General features: G+C 39.3%; 3 protein-coding genes across 4 annotated transcripts; all 3 read right to left on the bottom strand.

The window, feature by feature from the left end:
• Positions 1 to 2913: 2913 nt before the first annotated feature.
• Positions 2914 to 5076, bottom strand: LOC111464566 (protein GRAVITROPIC IN THE LIGHT 1). The gene has a single exon (XM_023108834.1). The coding sequence runs from the start codon at positions 4852 to 4854 to the stop codon at positions 3319 to 3321; it is 1536 nt and encodes a 511-aa protein (XP_022964602.1). The 5' UTR covers positions 4855 to 5076; the 3' UTR covers positions 2914 to 3318.
• Positions 5077 to 7360: 2284 nt separating this feature from the next.
• On the bottom strand, positions 7361 to 12744 carry LOC111464172. 2 transcript variants are annotated; one of them, XM_023108256.1, is made up of 8 exons: positions 12105 to 12744; positions 11765 to 11858; positions 10975 to 11681; positions 10644 to 10752; positions 10361 to 10545; positions 9788 to 10264; positions 7919 to 8017; positions 7361 to 7800 (listed from the first exon to the last, which is right to left on the bottom strand). In XM_023108256.1, exons 1-8 carry the CDS (start codon positions 12648 to 12650, stop codon positions 7732 to 7734), a joined length of 2286 nt encoding a protein of 761 aa, XP_022964024.1. In that variant the 5' UTR covers positions 12651 to 12744; the 3' UTR covers positions 7361 to 7731. The 2 variants fall into 2 exon arrangements, with proteins under 2 accessions (XP_022964024.1, XP_022964022.1); XM_023108254.1 differs by having other exon boundaries at positions 9788 to 10545.
• A 1623-nt stretch (positions 12745 to 14367) lies between these two features.
• On the bottom strand, positions 14368 to 15833 carry LOC111464412 (crocetin glucosyltransferase, chloroplastic-like). Its single transcript, XM_023108610.1, has one exon. It carries the CDS (start codon positions 15821 to 15823, stop codon positions 14474 to 14476), a length of 1350 nt encoding a protein of 449 aa, XP_022964378.1. The 5' UTR covers positions 15824 to 15833; the 3' UTR covers positions 14368 to 14473.
• Between the last annotated feature and the right edge of the window lie 6349 nt (positions 15834 to 22182).

Raw genomic sequence — 22182 nt, 5'->3', positions numbered from 1 at the left:
TGTCAGCCGTGTAAGAATTGAATTTCGCAAACAATCTTAATATATGGTCGAGCCAAAAGCCACATTTTGAATTTTTTTTTTTAATAAAACATGAGCGAGAAAGTTAGTTGAAAACAATTTGAAAGAAAGCATTACACATGTCAATTGCATTGAAAACATGTGGGCAAGAGAGATTACAACACTTGGTTGAAGGGTTGATGACTATTTGATCCTCCTACACTACATTTTGAGGCATTTCATATCTGATAAAAGCATACATGATTTTGTCGAAATATCATACACAGAAATTGTAATATAAAATAATACAATAAAAAAACAAGATAAAAATGGTACAACATGGTCTAGACATACGACATGAGACAGCACTCTAAACAAACATGACTATGACATTTTGCATGCATATGACTACGCCTTAAGATGAGGCGTAGTAGGGGGCTCCGTGTCCCAAAAATATATTTTCCATAACTCCTTTTCAAACAAAATTTTCAAATCCTACTTTTCTTACAAAATAAATTACTTTTAGAGGGCTCAGTAGTGTCCCAGAAAAAGAAAAAGCTAATTTCTCACTGGGAGATTTCAGAAACAAAATCTTCCCAATCTGTTTAGATATGTCAGAACTCTAATTCATCCTTCAATGCTAAATTTCATTCAATTCAAAAATATTACTTCAAATTTGAACATTCACCAACGGTGAGACTAAATTGAAGAACACGAAGACATAAAAGAACTAAATGGAAACTTTCTAAACAATGGATGTTATTTTGTTTTCGAGAACGAACTTCATTAGAAACGAACGAATGAATGAATGAATGGAAAAGAAAACAAAATGAAGGAAAGTCCAATTCAGAAGGAGCCAAAAGAACAAAACAAAAAAAAAAAAAAAACACATGAAAATTACAAAAAGGAGCTTCATGATTTGAATACAAAAGTCATATATTTAGTCCAAACATTGGGGGCTAAACAAAAAACAAAGCACTCATAAATATCATAACCAACATAAACTAACAGACTACAATTCCACCTACCCAATGAAGAAAGCCAATCTATAATCCTGAAGAAACAATAGCAGACAAGCAATGAAGGAACAACTGACTTACTGCAAAAAGATTATGTCAATCAATATAATCATCGAAGTTCAAGAACCTAACTTATAACTTAACCTCGCAGGAACAACCTGGTATCTTCCAGGCAAAAAACAATTAAGAGAGTTGCAAAGCCAACCCAGCTAGAAAATCATAGGAAACCTAAAATTGGGGCTTCTGGTTGAAGTTTTGAACAGTTAAGAAATAACCCAAAGTAGCTATGAGTAAAAGCAAGGTCAAGGTGCTATTTGGGTACATTTTCTATGGAGGTATTCTTAAAACTGCTTCGTAAAACAACGCAGTTGGTTCTACAAACACATCAGGGTTGCTCTCAAGTCCAGGGTTAATTTGAGAACAACTCAACCAAAGATAAACTTTCAAGAAGTCACCATCTAAACCTACTTTCTGTACTAAAGAACAAAAATTTTGTTTTAAAAAGCAGTTTTTTTAACCAATACCAGACAATATCTAGTGGTTGAACTATAAAATTCCAACAAATAAGCTGAATATTAGCATTAACTAACAAATTTCAACAAATAAGATTCTAATGCTAAAGTAAATATGCTTAATTCTGCTGCTAATTTATGCATGGCCCATGACAGCAATAAAGTATCTCTCAGAAGGAATTCAATATGAAAAACTGAAGGAAACAGAATATTAATCATTAATAATATGATGAATGTAATCAGTTGATCTGGATACACAATTTGGTTATGTATATTAGTGAGTGATAAACTGGAAAGGAGAAAAAAGATCTATAAAATTGACCCTGCACAATACTCACAGTAAGGAAAAAAAGAAAGGAAGATAGAAAGATTTACAACGTGTGGCTGCTGAGGTTGCAGTTTATCTGTGTCCAGCACTGATGGACGCTCTCAGGTGGTGCATAGTTCATTCAGCTTTCTTGCTTCAAGAACGCCACAACAAGGCATCTGTNAAAAAAAAAAAAAAAAAAAAAAAAAAAAAAAAAAAAAAAAAAAAAAAAAAAAAAAAAAAAAAACACATGAAAATTACAAAAAGGAGCTTCATGATTTGAATACAAAAGTCATATATTTAGTCCAAACATTGGGGGCTAAACAAAAAACAAAGCACTCATAAATATCATAACCAACATAAACTAACAGACTACAATTCCACCTACCCAATGAAGAAAGCCAATCTATAATCCTGAAGAAACAATAGCAGACAAGCAATGAAGGAACAACTGACTTACTGCAAAAAGATTATGTCAATCAATATAATCATCGAAGTTCAAGAACCTAACTTATAACTTAACCTCGCAGGAACAACCTGGTATCTTCCAGGCAAAAAACAATTAAGAGAGTTGCAAAGCCAACCCAGCTAGAAAATCATAGGAAACCTAAAATTGGGGCTTCTGGTTGAAGTTTTGAACAGTTAAGAAATAACCCAAAGTAGCTATGAGTAAAAGCAAGGTCAAGGTGCTATTTGGGTACATTTTCTATGGAGGTATTCTTAAAACTGCTTCGTAAAACAACGCAGTTGGTTCTACAAACACATCAGGGTTGCTCTCAAGTCCAGGGTTAATTTGAGAACAACTCAACCAAAGATAAACTTTCAAGAAGTCACCATCTAAACCTACTTTCTGTACTAAAGAACAAAAATTTTGTTTTAAAAAGCAGTTTTTTTAACCAATACCAGACAATATCTAGTGGTTGAACTATAAAATTCCAACAAATAAGCTGAATATTAGCATTAACTAACAAATTTCAACAAATAAGATTCTAATGCTAAAGTAAATATGCTTAATTCTGCTGCTAATTTATGCATGGCCCATGACAGCAATAAAGTATCTCTCAGAAGGAATTCAATATGAAAAACTGAAGGAAACAGAATATTAATCATTAATAATATGATGAATGTAATCAGTTGATCTGGATACACAATTTGGTTATGTATATTAGTGAGTGATAAACTGGAAAGGAGAAAAAAGATCTATAAAATTGACCCTGCACAATACTCACAGTAAGGAAAAAAAGAAAGGAAGATAGAAAGATTTACAACGTGTGGCTGCTGAGGTTGCAGTTTATCTGTGTCCAGCACTGATGGACGCTCTCAGGTGGTGCATAGTTCATTCAGCTTTCTTGCTTCAAGAACGCCACAACAAGGCATCTGTTAAGTTCATGAATTCTGAATTCTGTGGAATTTGGAATCATAACATGAAAGGGGAGGAGTTTTTTTCCTCGGTAAACATCCCATTACTAGCTTTTTTTGTTTTTCAGCCTTTGCCAAGAGCTTCCTCAAGATACACCTGAGACTGGATTACCGTTCGCCCAATTTTAAAACCAGGAACGACCGTAAACCCGACTTTCGCCCTGGATTTAAAAGGTGGAATGTATCTTCTTGTAACATCTTCCATGTATACCATTGAGAACTCTGCACCCTTTTCAACTTGAAATACTTCCACAACGGGGTCGAAAGAGAAGGCCAGCTTATGCAACATCCACACTGAGCTAGCCATTTTAATAAACGACTTATAGAACACGCTGACCGACCGCCACGACTTTAGAATGTCTTCTTTCCTATCCAAATTACTGAAAATAGATGACTCCATAGTAGGATGGATAAGTTCTTGATATTTTCTCTCACAAAATTTTGAAAACGCACATTGAGGATTTACACTTAGAAGTTCCATTGGATTGCTTGAAACATGCTCGAGTAATTGCTTAAGGGAAATGCTATTTCTGTCTAAATTCTGAGATTGTTCATTACAGAAACTCTCAGTCTCACCCACACCAAAAATTTCTGAATCAAAACTTCGAAACATCCCTAAACAAACATATGATAAGAATGCATACCGATTATGCGCTTTCTTCGCATATCCAATCTCTCGGTGAACTGAATTGGCAGCTAAATCCATATCCCACGATGCTTTTTTCATCAATTCCATCAAAACTTTGGTAAAATTATACGTTGCTCTACAAGCATCGTGTAATATAGAATCGAATACTCTAACAGACATTAAAACATCAGAAGGCGCATTCAAATTAACAGATAACTTCTTCGATAACCTCGAATTAGACTTCTGCAATTCTCCCAGCTTTTTTCTGAGGGCTAATACCTCAGAATCCTTCCGATCAATCTCGGACTGAGCCCGGTCCGAGACGGTGCCAAGCGTTCTAAGCTTACTTTGATTCTCTTGCACCTGCGCCTCCAAACAAGAACCAACCGGAATCGAAGTACTTTCATCAGGATTTCTACGATAATCTTTATAAAAACGTTTGAAATCAGAGAGCTGCTGCAGGTGCGAGACCAGTACCCTATCAGCGGCCGTCACTTTCTCTTCAACAAACGGAACATGAGCAGTCTGCAATTGGATATACGAAGCTTCAAACGAAGAAATCGTAGCGAAAATGGACGAAACCAAAGTCTGAATCATCTCCGTATTATCAATTCCATTTCGCCTCTTTTCCGTTCCTCCTCCCTCAACTTCACTCTCCGCCTGATTCAAAGTCCTCAAATAATCCGGAACCGGGTCCAATTTCTTCAGATTGGGAGGCGCCAGAGGCTTAATAACCGCAGACGGCAAAGAGGGAAACAAATCGAAGGCGGAATCGGGTTTAATGACGACGACTTTCTGGTCAGTAATAACCTCCTCAGCAGAGTCCAAGAGCGAAAAGCCATCAGGTTCATCAGCAGCGTCGTCATCGGCAAAGAATTCGAAGGTTTTCGTCTTGAAAGCGAGGGCGAATTTCTGAAACATCTCAGAGATCTGAGGGGACTTGTAGTTGGAGGAACCGTCCATGTCGGGCATAACTGGAAACTGGAGATCAGGCAAGAAGTGGAAGGAATTTCAGTGAGTTGAATGAAGAAGAAAAGAGGGAATTGAGAAGAATTTGAGAAATGGAGAATGGTATGCGTTGAATAACTTTGAAGCAAGGTATGAGTGCGGAGGGTTTATCGAGAGAGAGAGAGAGAGAGAGAGAGAGAGAGTGGGGCTTAATTTCCACTCACTTCTGTTCTTCCCTTTTTCTTTTTCTTTTATTTTATTTGCAACGGTAATGAGATGGAGCTAACATTACAGCTATATATATATATATTAATATTATTATTTTTAAATATTTAATTACAAGACGGTGTTGGTTCACATTTATTACAGAGGCCAAATGGTTTGGGATACAAATACAAAACCAAATATAAAAGACTCAAATACAAAGACGGGCTGGATCTCCAAAATGACCCACTCTTTAACAACATAGCTCTCGAACACTCTTGCACCTTGACCAGTAGCCTGCAAATACAAGAAATAGACAGATGCTTATGATTGTTACCACGTGTGATTGTGACACCTTTTCTAGTTCAAGGTGCTCGTGATTGTTACAACGTATGATTGTGGCACCTTTCTTGATAACATCTACTTATGTAGTCTCTCGTTTCATCCAAGGCGGGTTTGTTTTATACACGCCAAAGATCTCCTAAATAGGGTTGTGTTGTAAACCCTTCCTAAGAGAAGGAGCGGGACCAACAGGTTGACATAGTAGTTGGTCAACATGTTTACTCCCTCAAGCTTAGTGTGACTTTATGGTCCTATGGAACATTCGGCTAGGTAACCTTCTACAAATGATGTTCACATTAGCCTATGTCATACTATTTAATCAGATTTTATTAACTAGAATACCAGTTATTCGCTACAAGACAAAGTAAGTACCTAAGTCAAAGAATAGAAAAGTTGAACAATCTGTCCAAACCCCAAGGTGTAAGTATAAAACAAAAGAACAACTGGAAACTTCAAGGCCACTCCGGATGCTCAAATAGCTATAGAGTTTAAGCTTGAACTTCCTATTACCTAGAGAAAATCTCATGGAACTTAATAAGATAAGGATGCGATAATAGCCTATAAGTAGATTGCTCACCGAGTGTTTTATAATCACCTCATTTTACATTTCTTTTCAGGAAATTATTGACCACAGGTCGTGAGGGGTATCTAGTGATGTCAATTTTGTGAATTATGGGGTCTTATATTTGTTTACGCTTGAACTTTGGACAACCTCAATTTGAAATTGATTTCGTTTTTTCTTTTTTCTTTTTTTTACTTTTATTTGTGGCCTTGTTTATTTTTAAATTTTGAAGTTTTTCTTTATTGTATTTTAATATTTGTTTTATCTTACTTTTATCTTTTTCATCTTGGTCCAAAATTCGAAGCCTAAAAAATTAGTTCGTGACAATATTTTGTCACATATAAGAGTGAATATAAAGTCAACTTGAATATAAATCAATTGGTATAAACATAAGATACTTAATAAATTTGAAATTTCATCGTTACATTTTAGATTTTGTTTAGCATTTACAAAAGTACACATAAAAACTAATTGTACTATCATGTCAATATAAATAATATACTTTTTCACGGTCCTAAATATCAAAAATTTAAAATAAACCATTTCCCTTTTCGATACATGTTTATTTTTTTAAAATTATTTTTTTTCCTCGAGACTCAACAAATGATTGTTTTATTTGTTATTGAGAAGGAAAATGATAGCTTACCTAATCTTCTCTCTAATGTGAATAAAGGGTCAGAATAAGACAGTGATTTGTTTTTGGGAAGTTTCCACTATATATATGATTGAGTGAGAAATGTTTTGTAGGGAAAAAGTTTGGTTGGTTTGAGGCAGGGCAGGTTGATGATGACCAACCATTATATGGGATGGCCTAAGAGGCAGCTTTAAAGTGGAAGTTGCATTCTTTTATGCAGACAAGTGCAAGTAAGACCCTCTCCAACCTTATTTCCCTTTCCCACCTCCAAACAAACTGACTGCCCACACTAATAGAAAAAGGGCAAAAAAACAAAGAATCATTGCCAATTATGCATTACACCCACCAAACATTGGCCTTGTTCCATGCAACACTCACAAAATGTGGCCTTCCATTTTACAACTAGTATCCGCGAGTCTCATAAGACCCCGAATCCAAATGGACATTTCAAATAAAACCTGTAAATGCAGGTTTATAAATATTTAGAGTTTAAATTGATACAATTATTAGCGTAGACTTTAAGTAGATAGGCACCAACATTTTCACTCCTTTTAATAAAATTATAAATGAAGGGCCCAAAATTGCTGAATTGGGTCCACTGTACACCTAAATCTCAACTAAAGTTTCATCTTTACGACGGTTGGTTAGGGATGTTGAGGCATTGTACCGCCTACTCCACGCACTTACAATTACTAATTCAATGAAGTACAAAAGAGATTTTGAAAACTACTTTAAAACTTGCTAATATTCAACTACGTACCTTCCCCTAAATAAACAATGGCAGATAGTATGACTAAATCACTCACTCTTAATTTCAACTCAAGATCATATCAATGAAGTTAATATTACACCCCTTACCAACCCACCAAGAATCTACAGTATACATAATTTACTCTATTACTGTTATGATACGATCCTTCTTTTAAAGAGAAAGAAAAGGTTATGAAACTTACCACATATTTAGAGGTCAACCAGAATGAAACCTTTTTCTTCCTTCTCGTCAAGAAGCAATCCTTTCACTCTGTGATGCAAATGCCTTTCACATGGAAAGAAAGACCATCCAATTCATTCATGCAATCCTAGCGTCACATATGCACAAAGAGTGAAGGCTGTAACTTTTGTCACACTATTCAGATTCCAAGTCTTCAATCACGTTGCTCTATTTGCCACCTTCAATCTTTCTTTTCTTAATTTCACTAGAAAATCTAACATTTGGTCGTTGGGGGCACTGTCAAAGACAATGAACTTTCAATGACTAAGCAAACTTAATCTTCAAAGGCTTGACATTGAAGAGAACATATAGTTTTAAATGGAAGAAATAAATATTGCTAATATATGGAGTGTACCATGATTCTGCTTTGAATGTCAAGTTTGCAGTTCATTTGTAGAAGGCGGTCTTTTGCAACTAACTCTGCTTCAGATGCTTTCCTACAAGCTTCTTTCACCTGGCAATGCATGAAATAGAGCTCTGATATTTCATGGTCAAGGTTATTACACGAGTATGCAAGCAAGCTTGAAAGAGTGACATAAAAGTCTGGCTGAGTAGGACTATAGAAGTTCTTTCATAAGAAAAAAATAAAAATAGAAAACTTTGCAGCCTCCAGTGTTGGATTTATCCCACGATCAAAATATGTCGAAACAAGTAAAAAAAGCAAAAAAAAAAACTGGAGAGGAGAGATCTTGTGATCGGGAGACAAATCCAACATTTGGTATCAATTCTCTCTATTGTTGTGATTGTGAAAAGAATATACATCATAAGTATTTATAATGGAGAAAGCATTGACTAACTTCCTAAACTTTCTCCTTGAGTTAAGAACCACAAACAATTTTCCTAATTAAAGCATAAAACTTAGTACACAAGCACAAAACTTGATCTACACTTTGGCAACTACTATCAATTCTCCTACGGTGGCTCCATAAGTTAGTAACTTATTCTATTAATCTACACTTTGGCAACTACTATCAATTCTCCTACGGTGGCTCCATAAGTTAGTAACTTATTCTATTAATCTACACTTTGGCAACTACTATCAATTCTCCTACGGTGGCTCCATAAGTTAGTAACTTATTCTATTAATCTACACTTTGGCAACTACTATCAATTCTCCTACGGTGGCTCCATAAGTTAGTAACTTATTCTATTAATCTACACTTTGGCAACTACTATCAATTCTCCTACGGTGGCTCCATAAGTTAGTAACTTATTCTATTAATCTACACTTTGGCAACTACTATCAATTCTCCTACGGTGGCTCCATAAGTTAGTAACTTATTCTATTAATCTACACTTTGGCAACTACTATCAATTCTCCTACGGTGGCTCCATAAGTTAGTAACTTATTCTATTAATCTACACTTTGGCAACTACTATCAATTCTCCTACGGTGGCTCCATAAGTTAGTAACTTATTCTATTAATCTACACTTTGGCAACTACTATCAATTCTCCTACGGTGGCTCCATAAGTTAGTAACTTATTCTATTAATCTACACTTTGGCAACTACTATCAATTCTCCTACGGTGGCTCCATAAGTTAGTAACTTATTCTATTAATCTACACTTTGGCAACTACTATCAATTCTCCTACGGTGGCTCCATAAGTTAGTAACTTATTCTATTAATCTACACTTTGGCAACTACTATCAATTCTCCTACGGTGGCTCCATAAGTTAGTAACTTATTCTATTAATCTACACTTTGGCAACTACTATCAATTCTCCTACGGTGGCTCCATAAGTTAGTAACTTATTCTATTAATCTACACTTTGGCAACTACTATCAATTCTCCTACGGTGGCTCCATAAGTTAGTAACTTATTCTATTAATCTACACTTTGGCAACTACTATCAATTCTCCTACGGTGGCTCCAATAGTTAGTCTATTAAGTTTGGTAACAATTCTCCTAAGTGAGTAACTTATTCAAGTTTGTGAGCTCACATCAGCGTTGCCATAATAAATATCAAAATTAGAAATTAACTAAAGTAATTACTCCTTACCTGTTATTAGAATCAATTACTCTCTTAAGACGATATTTACAGGTGTAACGTGTATACTATTGCAGCGGTGCATTATTGCTCATATGAAATACTGAAGTTTTTAAATAAAATGAGTGCCAATCAATTAAAATGTAAGACAAAAATACAGCAATAGCTCATAGCAAGGAAAATTTCAAAGCAAAAGCGTAGGAAAGCACAATGACTAATTTAAGCACTTACCTTATTTGAATAATATCCAGCATCACCGTATGCACCATCAGAACATTTTTCCAGCACATCACGGATAAACGACAATTCTTTCATCAAGTCTGAAGCAACTACTTCAGCATCTTGCAGCTGATTTCTAGAAAATTCAAATGCTCTTTCAGCATGGAGACGAAAAGAGGAACAGTTCAAACAATTGCAGATTCCTCTGCATCCTCGTGGGTTTTGCTTAGGAATTCCCTTTCCAACATTAATGCGAATTACTGGAACACATCCTTCTACGCATAAAGAATTAGGTTCTAAGCTGTTTCTCTCAGAAAGTTTAGCGGCATCAGAAACATTATCTGTCAAATTTGTGCAGACTTCTGAAGTGATTGGTGATTGTTGAGAGACCATTCTAGATCCTTTTCCAGTTAGCGGATCATAACTAGATAAGACTGCTTGATCATGCAATTGAGGGTCCACTTTCAACATACATGTATCCAACATCTCCTGTTCAGAATGCAAGTGATGCATCTGTAATTTTGGTGATGATAGAAGTTCATCATTGAGTCCATTATGCAATAGAACTTTTTCTGTTTCACAAACCATTTCGTTCATAGTATTCGACCCAGGCATTGAGGGAGTATCTAAACTTCCATCGCATGGCATGTTGCAAGATGCTAAGCCTTCTGATCTATCCCAGGAATTGTGAGAATTTGAACTCGGTGATTGCAAATTCATAGTTGGCAATTCTTTCTCCGGTCTTGGAGAGTCAATGTTTCCCGAAGCACCTGAGAATGTAAAATATTGTTAAAAAAATCAGTCTTTAACAGAATCAACAAGCACAACTATATCGAATGAAGATTATCGTGGGGGAGTGGATGCATACAGTTCTCTGGGTTATCTTTAAAAAGATCCGTAAGGAACGGAAGCATCCTACGAAAGCTAACTGAAACTTGGCTGTATTTCGACTTCAGTTGTACAAGTGGATTGCGAACCTGATAAGTAGTTAATTATATTAGTAGTAATACACACACACACAATAATAATAATAATAATGAAACAACAACAATAATAGTTTGATGATCAAGTTGGATGTCATTCCCTAAGGCTGCAGAACAATCATTTCCAAATTATGGCACCCACCAAAAGCAATCATGCAGAATGTTTAAAGGAGGTAGCAGAAAAAGATATAAGTAAAACCATTTCATGAATCTCACCACTTTGTTTCTAACACAGGGGCCATATTTCTTGTCACTCTCTGTAGCAAAGTTGAAATCATTTTCACCAACAGTGGAACTACCAAGATTTTGATCTGTGCCTCGAGTGCATGACACTTTTTCGTTCTTCCTTTCTTCCTTCACTAGGTTACAAGCAATGTTAGAATCCAATGATGATATCTCGATTTCTACCTTGGAATGATTTTCTGATTTGATATCCTCAGAAACATTGTTACACAACTTCTCCGAAACATGGGACTTAAAGTTGTCTACTTCTGAGGAAAGATTTGAAGATATAAAGGGATCTCCTCCATCAAGCCTCTCAATTACGAAGGTTTTGGATTGTTCATTAGAGAATCGATCCTCTATCTGATGCTCTGAGGGCCCTCCATTCTCTGTCAGCTTTTTGTCAAGAGAAGAGACAGAAACTACATCCCTTTTCAAACCAGAATTCTCTTTGACTAAAGTCGGGTCATTCCTTGAATCACTGCCATTCTGAAAGTTTTTAGCATCCCCATTATATGGAGGCGTTGAATTTAGCTTCATAGTGTTACATGATATGCCGTAGGCCAAAACTGCATTATTTACACTAGTATCTGAATCAATAAAAGATGACTCATTGGCACGATTACACAGATTAGATTCAATATTTTCCTTCTTCTCCAATTTTTTTTCACGTTTTGAGCACAAATCACCTCGTAGGATGTCTGTAGCATATTGGCAATTAAAATAAGTTAGTGCGAAATAAACCTGGATAAATAGTAAATAACATAGCGGGAACAGGAGTTACAATTATCGCCATCCGGCAAAAAGGGCAGCAATCTTTTGTAGGCAATGGAACCAGGTGCCTTGAATAACTTCCGTTTAGAACATGGTTTGAGAACCTAATTCATCATTTTAAGATCCATATTAGATCAACATAAACAAGAGAATACCTATAAGTGTGCGAAGTGGCCATGAGTATTAGCAGTTCTAATTTCTTCAAGCATTCACTAATGACAATAATCCCATGAGGTCTATTGATTGACCCAACAGAACAGCATTCGTAAGAAATCAATGCAAAATAATAATAGCAATAATAGTAAAATAAAACCAATGGAGGGAGAATTCAACTTAAACAAGATACTTACCGATCCGGTTCTCGTAACAGCGTCAATTCTACAGTCAGCTTTCGCACAAGTATCCCCTAAAACGCTCCCATTGCTTGAGCGAGGACATCCATTTGAAGAAGCCGCCACAAGACCCCCAGCCATAACCTCCGCATCAGGAGGTGTAGAATGCACCCGTTCCACAATCTTCCCGCTACATCTCCGATCCTCATCGCCCAATTCAACATACCCACTAGAATTGCAAAAATTCTCATTCCGTACCTCTGCAGTTATGGAGCTTTTACCGACTCCACTATCTCCATTTGGACAAGTTCCATTGGGGGTGATCCGCGCTTCTCTGTCGCTAATCTGCCCTTCCGATGGCAGCGAAGAGCGATTATCAAAATTGGGAGAAAAAACTCGCTTGATACGAAGATCCTTCGCAGCATAATACGGAATGTTATCCCCAACTTTGGATGCAAGTTCATCCGAGGGCGGCAGGCTCTTAGGTTTTTTGCGGGGTAAGTGGAGGAAGCCAGCTTGTAGAGGTTGAGGTTGATGAACAATGGAGGAGCGTTTGGAAGCCATAGCACCACGCTTTGATTCCACGGGAAAACCTCGTATCTATGGCGATGATAGTCAATTGGAGAGGGAAGGAGGGAAAGAGTGAGAGCGGGAAGAAGAGGAGATGGCGGGAAGCCTAGGGGAAACCGCTTAGAATTGTGTTAATGGCGGGAAATTTAAATGGGCCGGCCCATGAGGAAACCCAAGCCCAATTTCAGCACTGTAATGCAAAATTTTCACATGGTAGCATTTATCTAATAGGTTAATACAAAATTTAATTAAAATAATGTTAATCAATAATAAATTAAAATTTATCTGATATATTGTCCACGACACTATCATATCATATCACAACATGACTTATTATTGTAGGGTTAGGCAATAACTTTCTAGAGCTTCGTCTCATATTATTGTAGGGTTAGGCAATAACTTTCTAGAGCTTAGATAAAGTCCACGATGACTTATTAGGGACAATGACTATTTATATATGATTTTTTTTATTTGTCTTTAAAACGTGCAAAATTTTATCTTTTTTTTTATTTTTATTTTATTTACTTCCACCTTGGTAAAGATATTTAGTAATAAATTATAGTTTACCATATATATTATATTTGATATTTTATTATAAGCAAGCATTCACTCTTTGTCTTTTAAGTGATTGGAGATTCGAAATCACCGGTCACCACAAATCAAAGTTTAAAGTTTTGGTGACGATTGTGGAAAAAAAAAAAAAACAAAAGGTGTCCTCTCATTTGGAAAAGTCTGCGGTGATATTTCTAAAGTGACGTTGATAGGGCACATAATCGTAATCCGAATTCCTTTGTGCCACTGACAATGACAGTAACCAAACCAATCAACAAAATCATAATAAACCATTTAACAATGCCAAAATTTTGGTCCTTTATTTATTGTTTGTTTCAAACAAAAACTTAATCAATCACCCATTGCTTATTTTGTTCTATTTGATTGTCAAATTTGATGATCATTTAGTCTTTTGAGGATCCTTTTCGTGTAGTGGTGTATTGTTTTGTATTTACGTGAGAAGGGTAATCTTCGCCTTTTTTGATTGGCTATTCACCTCTTCCAATTTGTACATTACATGTTTAGGCAAATGCGACTAGTTATTTTACCTAGTTGGAATGTTACTGTTACTCTTAGAAATGCTCACACGGCAGAGACTGGGAAGCCTTCTTCGTCCCTATCCCCTTCACCTATTTCATTTCCCATCCTCTTAAAAATTTTCATTTATTTCGTGCCCATAACTTTTATTTATTTATTATTATTTTAAAAAATGATTATTTCAAAATTTTTCATTTTTCAATATAATCTTTATCAAAAATAATTTTAAAAAATCTATATAAATATATAATCAATTCTACCCACCTAATTTCTAAAAAATCAATACCACTTAGTCTTTTGTTTAAATATTATAATCATAGTCTCAAAATTAACTATATATTATTTTTTATTTTTTTTTTCATAGCCAAAAAAGACATCTCTAAAAAGAAAAAATGTTCCCTACTCCCTCTCTTATTTACCGTCTAAACAGGAACCCCTCTCCGTTTCAAGTAGATCCCTTCACGTAAAATAGACATCTCTAATTACTTGTTAGGATCGATATCAGTTGTTAGCTCTGATACCAATTGTTAGAATCACTCAATAATGTACACACTCGATCAAAATGGACAGAAAGAACGAGAGAGAAAAAACACATGTTGGCTAGAGAAAACACAAGGACCAGTGTTGGCTACAAGTTTTATTATTGATGAGTTGACGTATGTACAAATATAATAGAGAAAATAATCTTTACCAAATAAACAAGGGCACAGATACTTTTAAGATGTCTCTCAATCCCTACCACCACCATCAATCTCAGCAACAAAAGCCTGAAGATTCGAAGTTGACGACCCACCTTCCTCCACAGCTTGCCTACCCAATTCCTTCCACACCTTCACATTCCTCTCAATCTCTTCATTCTCCATCACCAAATCCAAACATCGCCTAATCTCTCCCCTCTCAACAACCCCTTCTGAATTACCCTTCACTCTCACTCCCGTCTTCCACAAATCTTCCACAAGCTTCGCATTCGTCATCTGATCTATCTGCTGCGGAAACCCAACCACCGCCACCCCAAGACTCAAGCTTTCAATAGTCGAATTCCACCCACAATGAGTAACAAAACAACCCACCGACGGATGCTTCAACACTTCAATTTGCCGACACCACGACACAATTTTCCCTTTCATTCCCACCTTCTTCAACCTCTCCTCATCGTGATTCGATCTCACAACCCACAAGAATGGCCGTCCACTCTCCAACAAACCATTCAAAAGCTCCTCCTCTTGCTCCTCACACAACTCACAAATAGACCCAAATGATACATACACAACCGAGCGCTCCGCCTTGGAGCTCAACCATCCGATATAATCCTCACTCGACACGTGGAAAAGATTGCCACCATCATCATGACTAGAAGGAATCAAGGGTCCGATTGCAATCATTTTCAATTCATCAATGGCTCGCAAGGCATCAGTTTCCAACGTGTCAAATGTGTTGACTAAGACTTTTGACCGAGTTTGTCCACCGAGGAATTCGAGTTGCTCTCTCATTGGAGGAATAATAAACGCATGGGGCCCACATGGGGAGAAGAAAGATGGCATATCATGAGTTGTAAACAATGGCAAGTTTGGTAATTCTATGCACGAAGATGGGGTTTGGAGTTTGTTGCAAATGGGTTCTTCATAGCCATGGAAGTAATGGAAGTACAAAGCTAAGACGGTTGCAGGCTGAGCGAAGAAAAGGGCTGAGGGTATATTGAAGGAAGTGGCGACGTCGGCTGCCCAATTGAGTAAGAGGCCGTAGATTAGGAAAGTGAAGGGGCGGCCTTTGTTGGCTGCGGAGGTGATGAGGTGGGTGAGAGATTGAGAGCCGCAGCGTTTGAGTTCAGAGAAGAAGTGGGTGATGTTGGCGCTGAGTTTGAGATTGTCGTCGTCGAAGCCGTCGGAGAACGTGGCGAAAGACAAGCCCTGTGTTGTTGGAGTTTGTTGGGCGTTGTTGTTCATGCGGCGGGCGGCGGCGATGGTGGTGGCGAAGGTGACATCAATGTTAAGGTGTATGAGTCGCTTGGCGAGTTGGAGGGAAGGGTTTATGTATCCTTGGGAAGGGAAGCATACTAGAAGGAAGTGGGGGTTTCTCATCTTAAACCACTATGGTTAATTGGGTTGTTCTTGTTTTTTGGGAAAGATTTATTTATAGGAATCAAATATGAAGGGAGGGAGGTTCATGGAATTTTCATACAAAAATGAGGTTGTCAATTCATTATTGGAAAAGGTGGAAGCTAGATCTTTTGACTTATCTTCATAATCCGAAAGTGTCTACTTCCATTAATTTGGAATACTTCCAAATCATTTTTATGATTAATTTGAAATACCTAATCCAAATCATTTTTATATTTAGATTTAGGGTGAGTTAAATTTTTTGGAAAATTGAAATTTTTTTTATCAACTTGTGAGTTAGATATTTTTTTGGTTGGGTCATGTAACCCGTAAGTTTAAGAGGTAATAATGATCCTTGATTTTCTTCCTAAGATGTGAAATATATACTTATAATAAGATCATAGGATTTTATTGTAGGCGGAGAAGACCGGGACTCAAGTCGATGAAGAAGTTAAATCATGTTCCGGATGGTTGTAAGATTAAAAGAATAGTCAAAGTCAAACTAAGGGCAAAACGGTCATTTTACCCTTCCTCCTACTTGAGCGGAATGGATAGATGGAACATAGCAAGAAAGAGAAAGGAAGCAAAAAGGGGGAAAAGAAAAGAGAGAAGGAAGAAATTAGGGTTTAGGAAAGAAGAAGAGAAGAGAAGCTTGTCACCCCAAATCTGCCATTGAAAGTTGATCCAAGCCAAGAAAGCCTCAATAGAACTCCTCTCAGTGCTAGAAGAGAAGTTTGGGTGATGGATTCGCTCATTAAGGGAAGAAAACCAAAGATCAAACAAGGTACGGTCATGGCCTTTTGATTTGGTTTTAGGTAGATCCGACAAGTCTTTTTGAGTGAAAAACCTTGAACCCCTTCAGAGATCAAACACGCACGTGGGATTGCTCTTAGAACCCCTTCATAACGCGTGAGGAGTGTCACGGTCATGCTCGTCCAGGGCATGTTGCCCATGGCCGCATGCCCATGACAAGCCAAACCCTTGTCATGTCTTTCATTCTAGTGTTTTTCCTTTTGTAATTCTAGGGCGTATGACGCCTCAAAAATATCATGTCTAGGTCTGCCAGACTTAAAATGACTCAGAATGTACCATAGGGGGATATTACTAATTGTCAACTTCTTCCTACCCAAGGTTATATATGCTAAGCCGTTGTTATCTTTCTCTTGCTTGCTTATATAATGTCTCTTTCCAAAATCTCTCTTTCTAAAATCTATCTCTCTCTCGTTTTCTAAAATCTTCTTTTAAAACCGAGACTAGAGGCTTGATTGTACGTCGCTTGGCTGTAGGCGACGCAAGAACAAATTGGCTTAAGCTCACTTGTCGCTGGAAAGTGAGTGCCGCACAATCGCTAGTCCGCTGCCTTCGAAAGCGCGATTGTGTCAAGTGGTATCAGAGCTTTGTTAGCTCCGTAACATCATAAATACCGAGATCATGTCGACGTCAAAGTCGACACCCAAAGCACAAGCCGACTGGCTTACTCTAATAGAGGAGGAAATGCTGTTCCTCAAAGAAGTCCCTGACACACTCCGGTTCCTGGAAAAGCGGGTGACCGAACTGAGTGAGAAAGTCGTAGAAGTCGACGCAATGGGCAACCGCCTGGATGGGTTGCCAATCGCAGAACTGATGTTTCGAGTGACCTCGCTCGAAGAAAGAGTTGCTCCTACGAGCAGCCCAAAACCGTTTGGTAGTCCGGATAGCTCTGTCGCGCACAAAGAGGGACGTGGCGAAGAGTTCGACGTACTACAAAATACAATGATGAGTTTGTTCAATGGATTAGCTGATGAATTCAGAACAACAATCGACGACCTCCAAGAAAGGATGGCCGCCATGAGCACTCGAATTGAAGTGACCATGAAAGCTGTGGAGGGCGTCACGGCTGGGCAAACTAATGCAGGATCCAACAAACTAAGGTTCCCAGACCCTAGAGCCTTCAAAGGGAATCGGGACGCCAAAGAGCTGGAAAACTTCATCTTTGATGTCGAACAGTACTTCAAAGCCACGACGGCTTGTACTGACGACAAGAAGGTGACCGTAGCCGCGATGTATCTCATAGACGACGCCAAACTGTGGTGGCGTACGAAGGTGCAAGACATCGAGGATGGATTGTGCACCATCGACTCATGGGAGGACCTCAAGAGAGAGTTGAGGGAACAATTCCTCTCCGAAAACGTAGGACATATAGCAATGGAGAAAATAGTAGCCCTAAAACACACTGGAAACATACGGGACTATGTCAGACAGTTCTCAACTCTGATGCTAGATATCAGGGGCACAACGGAGAAGGACAAGGTGTTCTTCTTTATAAATGGGCTACAACCATGGGCCAAAACAAAGATACAAATGAACAGGGTCCAAACCCTAGCTGCCGCAATGGCCTGCGCTGAGAGACTCGTAGACTGTGGGAATGAAGCAGGATCCCAAAGAAGAACGACACTGGCCCCAAACAATGGGGGCAAAACATACAGGTCATCGAAATGGAAGCCCCAACAAATCGAGCGGATGGACAGATAGACCTCCTCAGAACAATCAAGCGGGGACATCTCGAGGGTCTTACCATCAAAAGAACCACCCGACGACGCCTTTGCAATGCATACTGTGTAAAGGCCCCCACAAGTTATCCTACTGTCCTCATCGGGCCTCTCTCACTGCACTCCAAGTGTTCATTCAAGAGAGCAATGAGGCAAGGGTCGAGACTATGCTAGACAAGAAGGAAGATCACGAGAACCCCCGAATGGGCGTACTCAAATTCTTGTCAGCCCTCCAACGGAAAGCCGAACCGAAGGAGATAATAGAGAAAGGGCTCATGTTCGTAGATGCCACAATAAACTGTCGACCGAGCAAGAGCACTTTGATAGACTTTGGAGCAACCCACAACTTCATTGCCGATCAAGAAGCCCGAAGATTGGAACTCACCATAGGAAAGGACCCGGGGAAAATGAAAGCTGTCAACTCCGAGGCCTTGCCTATTGTGGGAGTTTCCAAAGGAGTCCCCTTCAAAATAGGGGATTGGACTGGAGAGCTAGACCTTGTCGTGGTTCGCATGGACGACTTCGACGTGGTACTTAGGATGGAGTTCCTCCTAGAACACAAGGTCATCCCAATGCCACTGGCAAAATGCTTGGTGATCACCGACCGCAACCCCACAGTAATACCTGCAAGCATCAAGCAACCAGGTAATCTTCGAATGATATCGGCCATACAGCTGAAAAGGGGACTCGCACGAGAGGAACCTACATTCATGGCCATACCACTGATAGAAGAAGCAACCACCGAAGAGACTGTCCCAGAGGAAATCAAGGAAGTACTAAACAGCTATACCGACATAATGCCAGATAGTCTACCCCAAATACTACCACCTCGTCGAGGCATTGACCATGAAATCAAACTTCTCCCTGGGATTAAACCGCCAGCGAAGAATGCATACCGGATGGCTCCGCCCGAGCTAGCCAAATTGAGGAAACAACTGGATGAGTTGCTGAAGGCGGGATTCATTCGCCCAGCAAAGGCACCTTATGGAGCCCCCGTACTGTTCTAGAAGAAGAAGGATGGGACGTTGCGTCTGTGCATAGACTATAGAGCCTTAAACAAGGTGACGGTACACAACAAATATCCTCTGCCGATAATATCTGACTTGTTCGACCAACTTCACGGGGCCAAGTACTTCACGAAGTTGGACTTACGATCAAGGTATTATCAAGTACGTGTTGCCGAAGGGGAAGAACCCAAGACGACGTGCGTAACAAGATATGGGGCCTTCGAATTCCTAGTAATGCCCTTTGGCTTGACAAATGCCCCAGCTACGTTCTGCACGTTGATGAACCAGGTTTTCTACGAATACCTGGATCAGTTTGTCATAGTATACCTCGACGACATCGTTGTTTACAGCACAACCCTCGAGGAACATAAAGTGCACTTGAAGCTGGTGTTTGACAAGCTACGGCAGAACCAGCTGTATGTGAAGAAGGAGAAATGTGCATTCGCACAAACATGCATCAACTTCCTTGGACATGTCGTCAGATATGGACAAATTAGTATGGATAACGACAAAATAAAAGCTATCCAAGAATGGAAAGTTCCTACTTCCGTATCTGAGTTGCGGTCCTTCTTAGGATTAACCAACTACTATAGGCGGTTCATCGAAGGGTTTTCACGACGAGCCACCCCATTGACAGAGCTGTTGAAGAAAGACCACCCTTGGTCGTGGTCGAATGATTGTCAAATGGCCTTTGAAAATCTGAAAACAACCATGACGAGGGGTCCTGTCCTCGGGTTGATAGATGTCACAAAGCCATTTGAAATAGAAACCGATGCTTCCGACTTTACTCTAGGTGGGGTCCTTATTCAAGAAGGCCACCCCATCGCTTACGAAAGTCAAAAGCTCAACGATGCCGAACAAAGATACACTGTCTCCGAGAAAGAAATGTTGGCTATAGTTCACTGCCTTCGAGTCTGGAGACAGTATCTTCTGGGATCACAGTTCGTAGTGAAGACGAATAACAGCGCCACTTGCCACTTCTTTGATCAACCAAAATTAACAGCAAAACAAGCCCGGTAGCAGGAGTCGTTGGACGAATTCGACTTCAAGTTCGAACACAAAGCAGGGAAGAGTAATCAAACAGCCGACGCGCTGAGTCAGAAGGGCGAACATGCGGTCCTGTGCATGTTAGCCCATATTCATTCAAGTAAGATCGATGGATCGATGCGCGACATCATCAAGGAACATTTACACAAAGACCCATCGGCCAAAGCTGTAGTCGAACTAGCTAAAGCTGGAAAAACACGACAGTTTTGGGTTGAGGGGGACCTCCTGATGACCAAAGGAAACAAATTGTATGTCCCAAGATCGGGGGAGCTGAGGAAGAAGTTCATTCAGGAATGTCATGATGCTTTATGGGCCGGACACCCTGGGTGGCAAAGAACATACGCTCTAATAAAGAAGGGGGTACTTCTGGCCAAACATGCGAGACGACATCATGCAATACACCAAGACGTGCCTCATCTGTTAACAGGACAAAGTCGAGAAAGCCAAGGTCTCTGGATTCTTGGAACCTCTACCTGTGCCAACAAGACCCTGGGAAAGTGTATCTCTGGACTTCATAACACACCTCCCAAAAGTCGGGGAATATGACGCCATCCCTGTTATTGTAGACTGGTTCTCAAAATATGCGACATTCATCCCCACTCCCAAATTATGCTCGGCAGAACTCACAGCCCAACTATTTTTCAAACACGTTGTAAAGCTATGGGGCATTCCGTCAAGCATCATCAGTGATAGGGATGGTAGATTCATTGGGACATTCTGGACTGAGTTATTCGCTTTCTTAAGAACAACCTTAAACATCTCCTTGAGTTATCACCCTCAAACCGATGGACAGACAGAACGGTTCAATTGCTTGCTCGAAGAATACTTACGTCACTTCATCGACGCTCGCCAGAAGAACTGGATACAACTGTTAGATGTCGCCCAATTTTGCTTCAATTGTCAAACAAGCTCGTCTACAGGGAAGAGTCCCTTCGAAATTGTAAGTGGACGACAACCGGCCTTTCCCCATATTATCGATCATCCTTATGTAGGGAAAAACCCTCAAGCTCACAACTTTATAAGAGATTGGAAGCAGACGACAGATATAGCCCGTGCATATTTAGAAAAGGCTTCCAAGCATATGAAGAAATGGGCGGACAAGAAGCGTCGCCTCCTTCAATTCCGAGTAGGAGATCAAGTTCTTATCAAGCTGAGACTAGAACAGATCAGATTTCGCAGTCGAAAGGACCAGAGACTAGTTCATAAATATGAAGGCCCGGTTGAAGTCCTTAAAAAGATCGGAGCTACCTCCTATCGAGTTGCACTACCCGCATGGATGAAAATCCACCCGGCCATTCATGTGAGCAACTTGAAGCCCTATCACCCTGATCCAGACGACGACCAACGAAATGCAACCACAAGACCGAGCATCGATCTGAAGCAAAAAGAAACAAAAGAAGTAGAAGAGATCCTAGCCGACAAGGTTAGGAAGATAGGAAGACCTGTATGGACGATTCGTGAATTCCTTGTCAAATGGAAGAATCTCCCTACAGAGGAAACCAGCTGGGAACGCGTCGAAGATCTGAACTCCGCCGCCACCCACATCGCAAGGTTTGAACGTAGTCGGTTGACGGGGTCGTCAACTAATTAGGTGGGGGAGGATGTCACGGTCATGCTCATCCGGGGCATGTTGCCCATGGCCACATGCCCATGACAAGCCAAACCCTTGTCATGTCTTTCATTCTAGTGTTTTTCCTTTTGTAATTCTAGGGCGTATGACGCCTCAAAAATATCATGTCTAGGCCTGCCACACTTAAAA

This window comes from Cucurbita moschata, unplaced genomic scaffold (assembly GCF_002738365.1).
Source record: "Cucurbita moschata cultivar Rifu unplaced genomic scaffold, Cmos_1.0 Cmo_Scf00030, whole genome shotgun sequence".
Classification (NCBI taxonomy): domain Eukaryota; kingdom Viridiplantae; phylum Streptophyta; class Magnoliopsida; order Cucurbitales; family Cucurbitaceae; genus Cucurbita; species Cucurbita moschata.
This window is presented reverse-complemented; position numbering and strand designations above follow the sequence as displayed.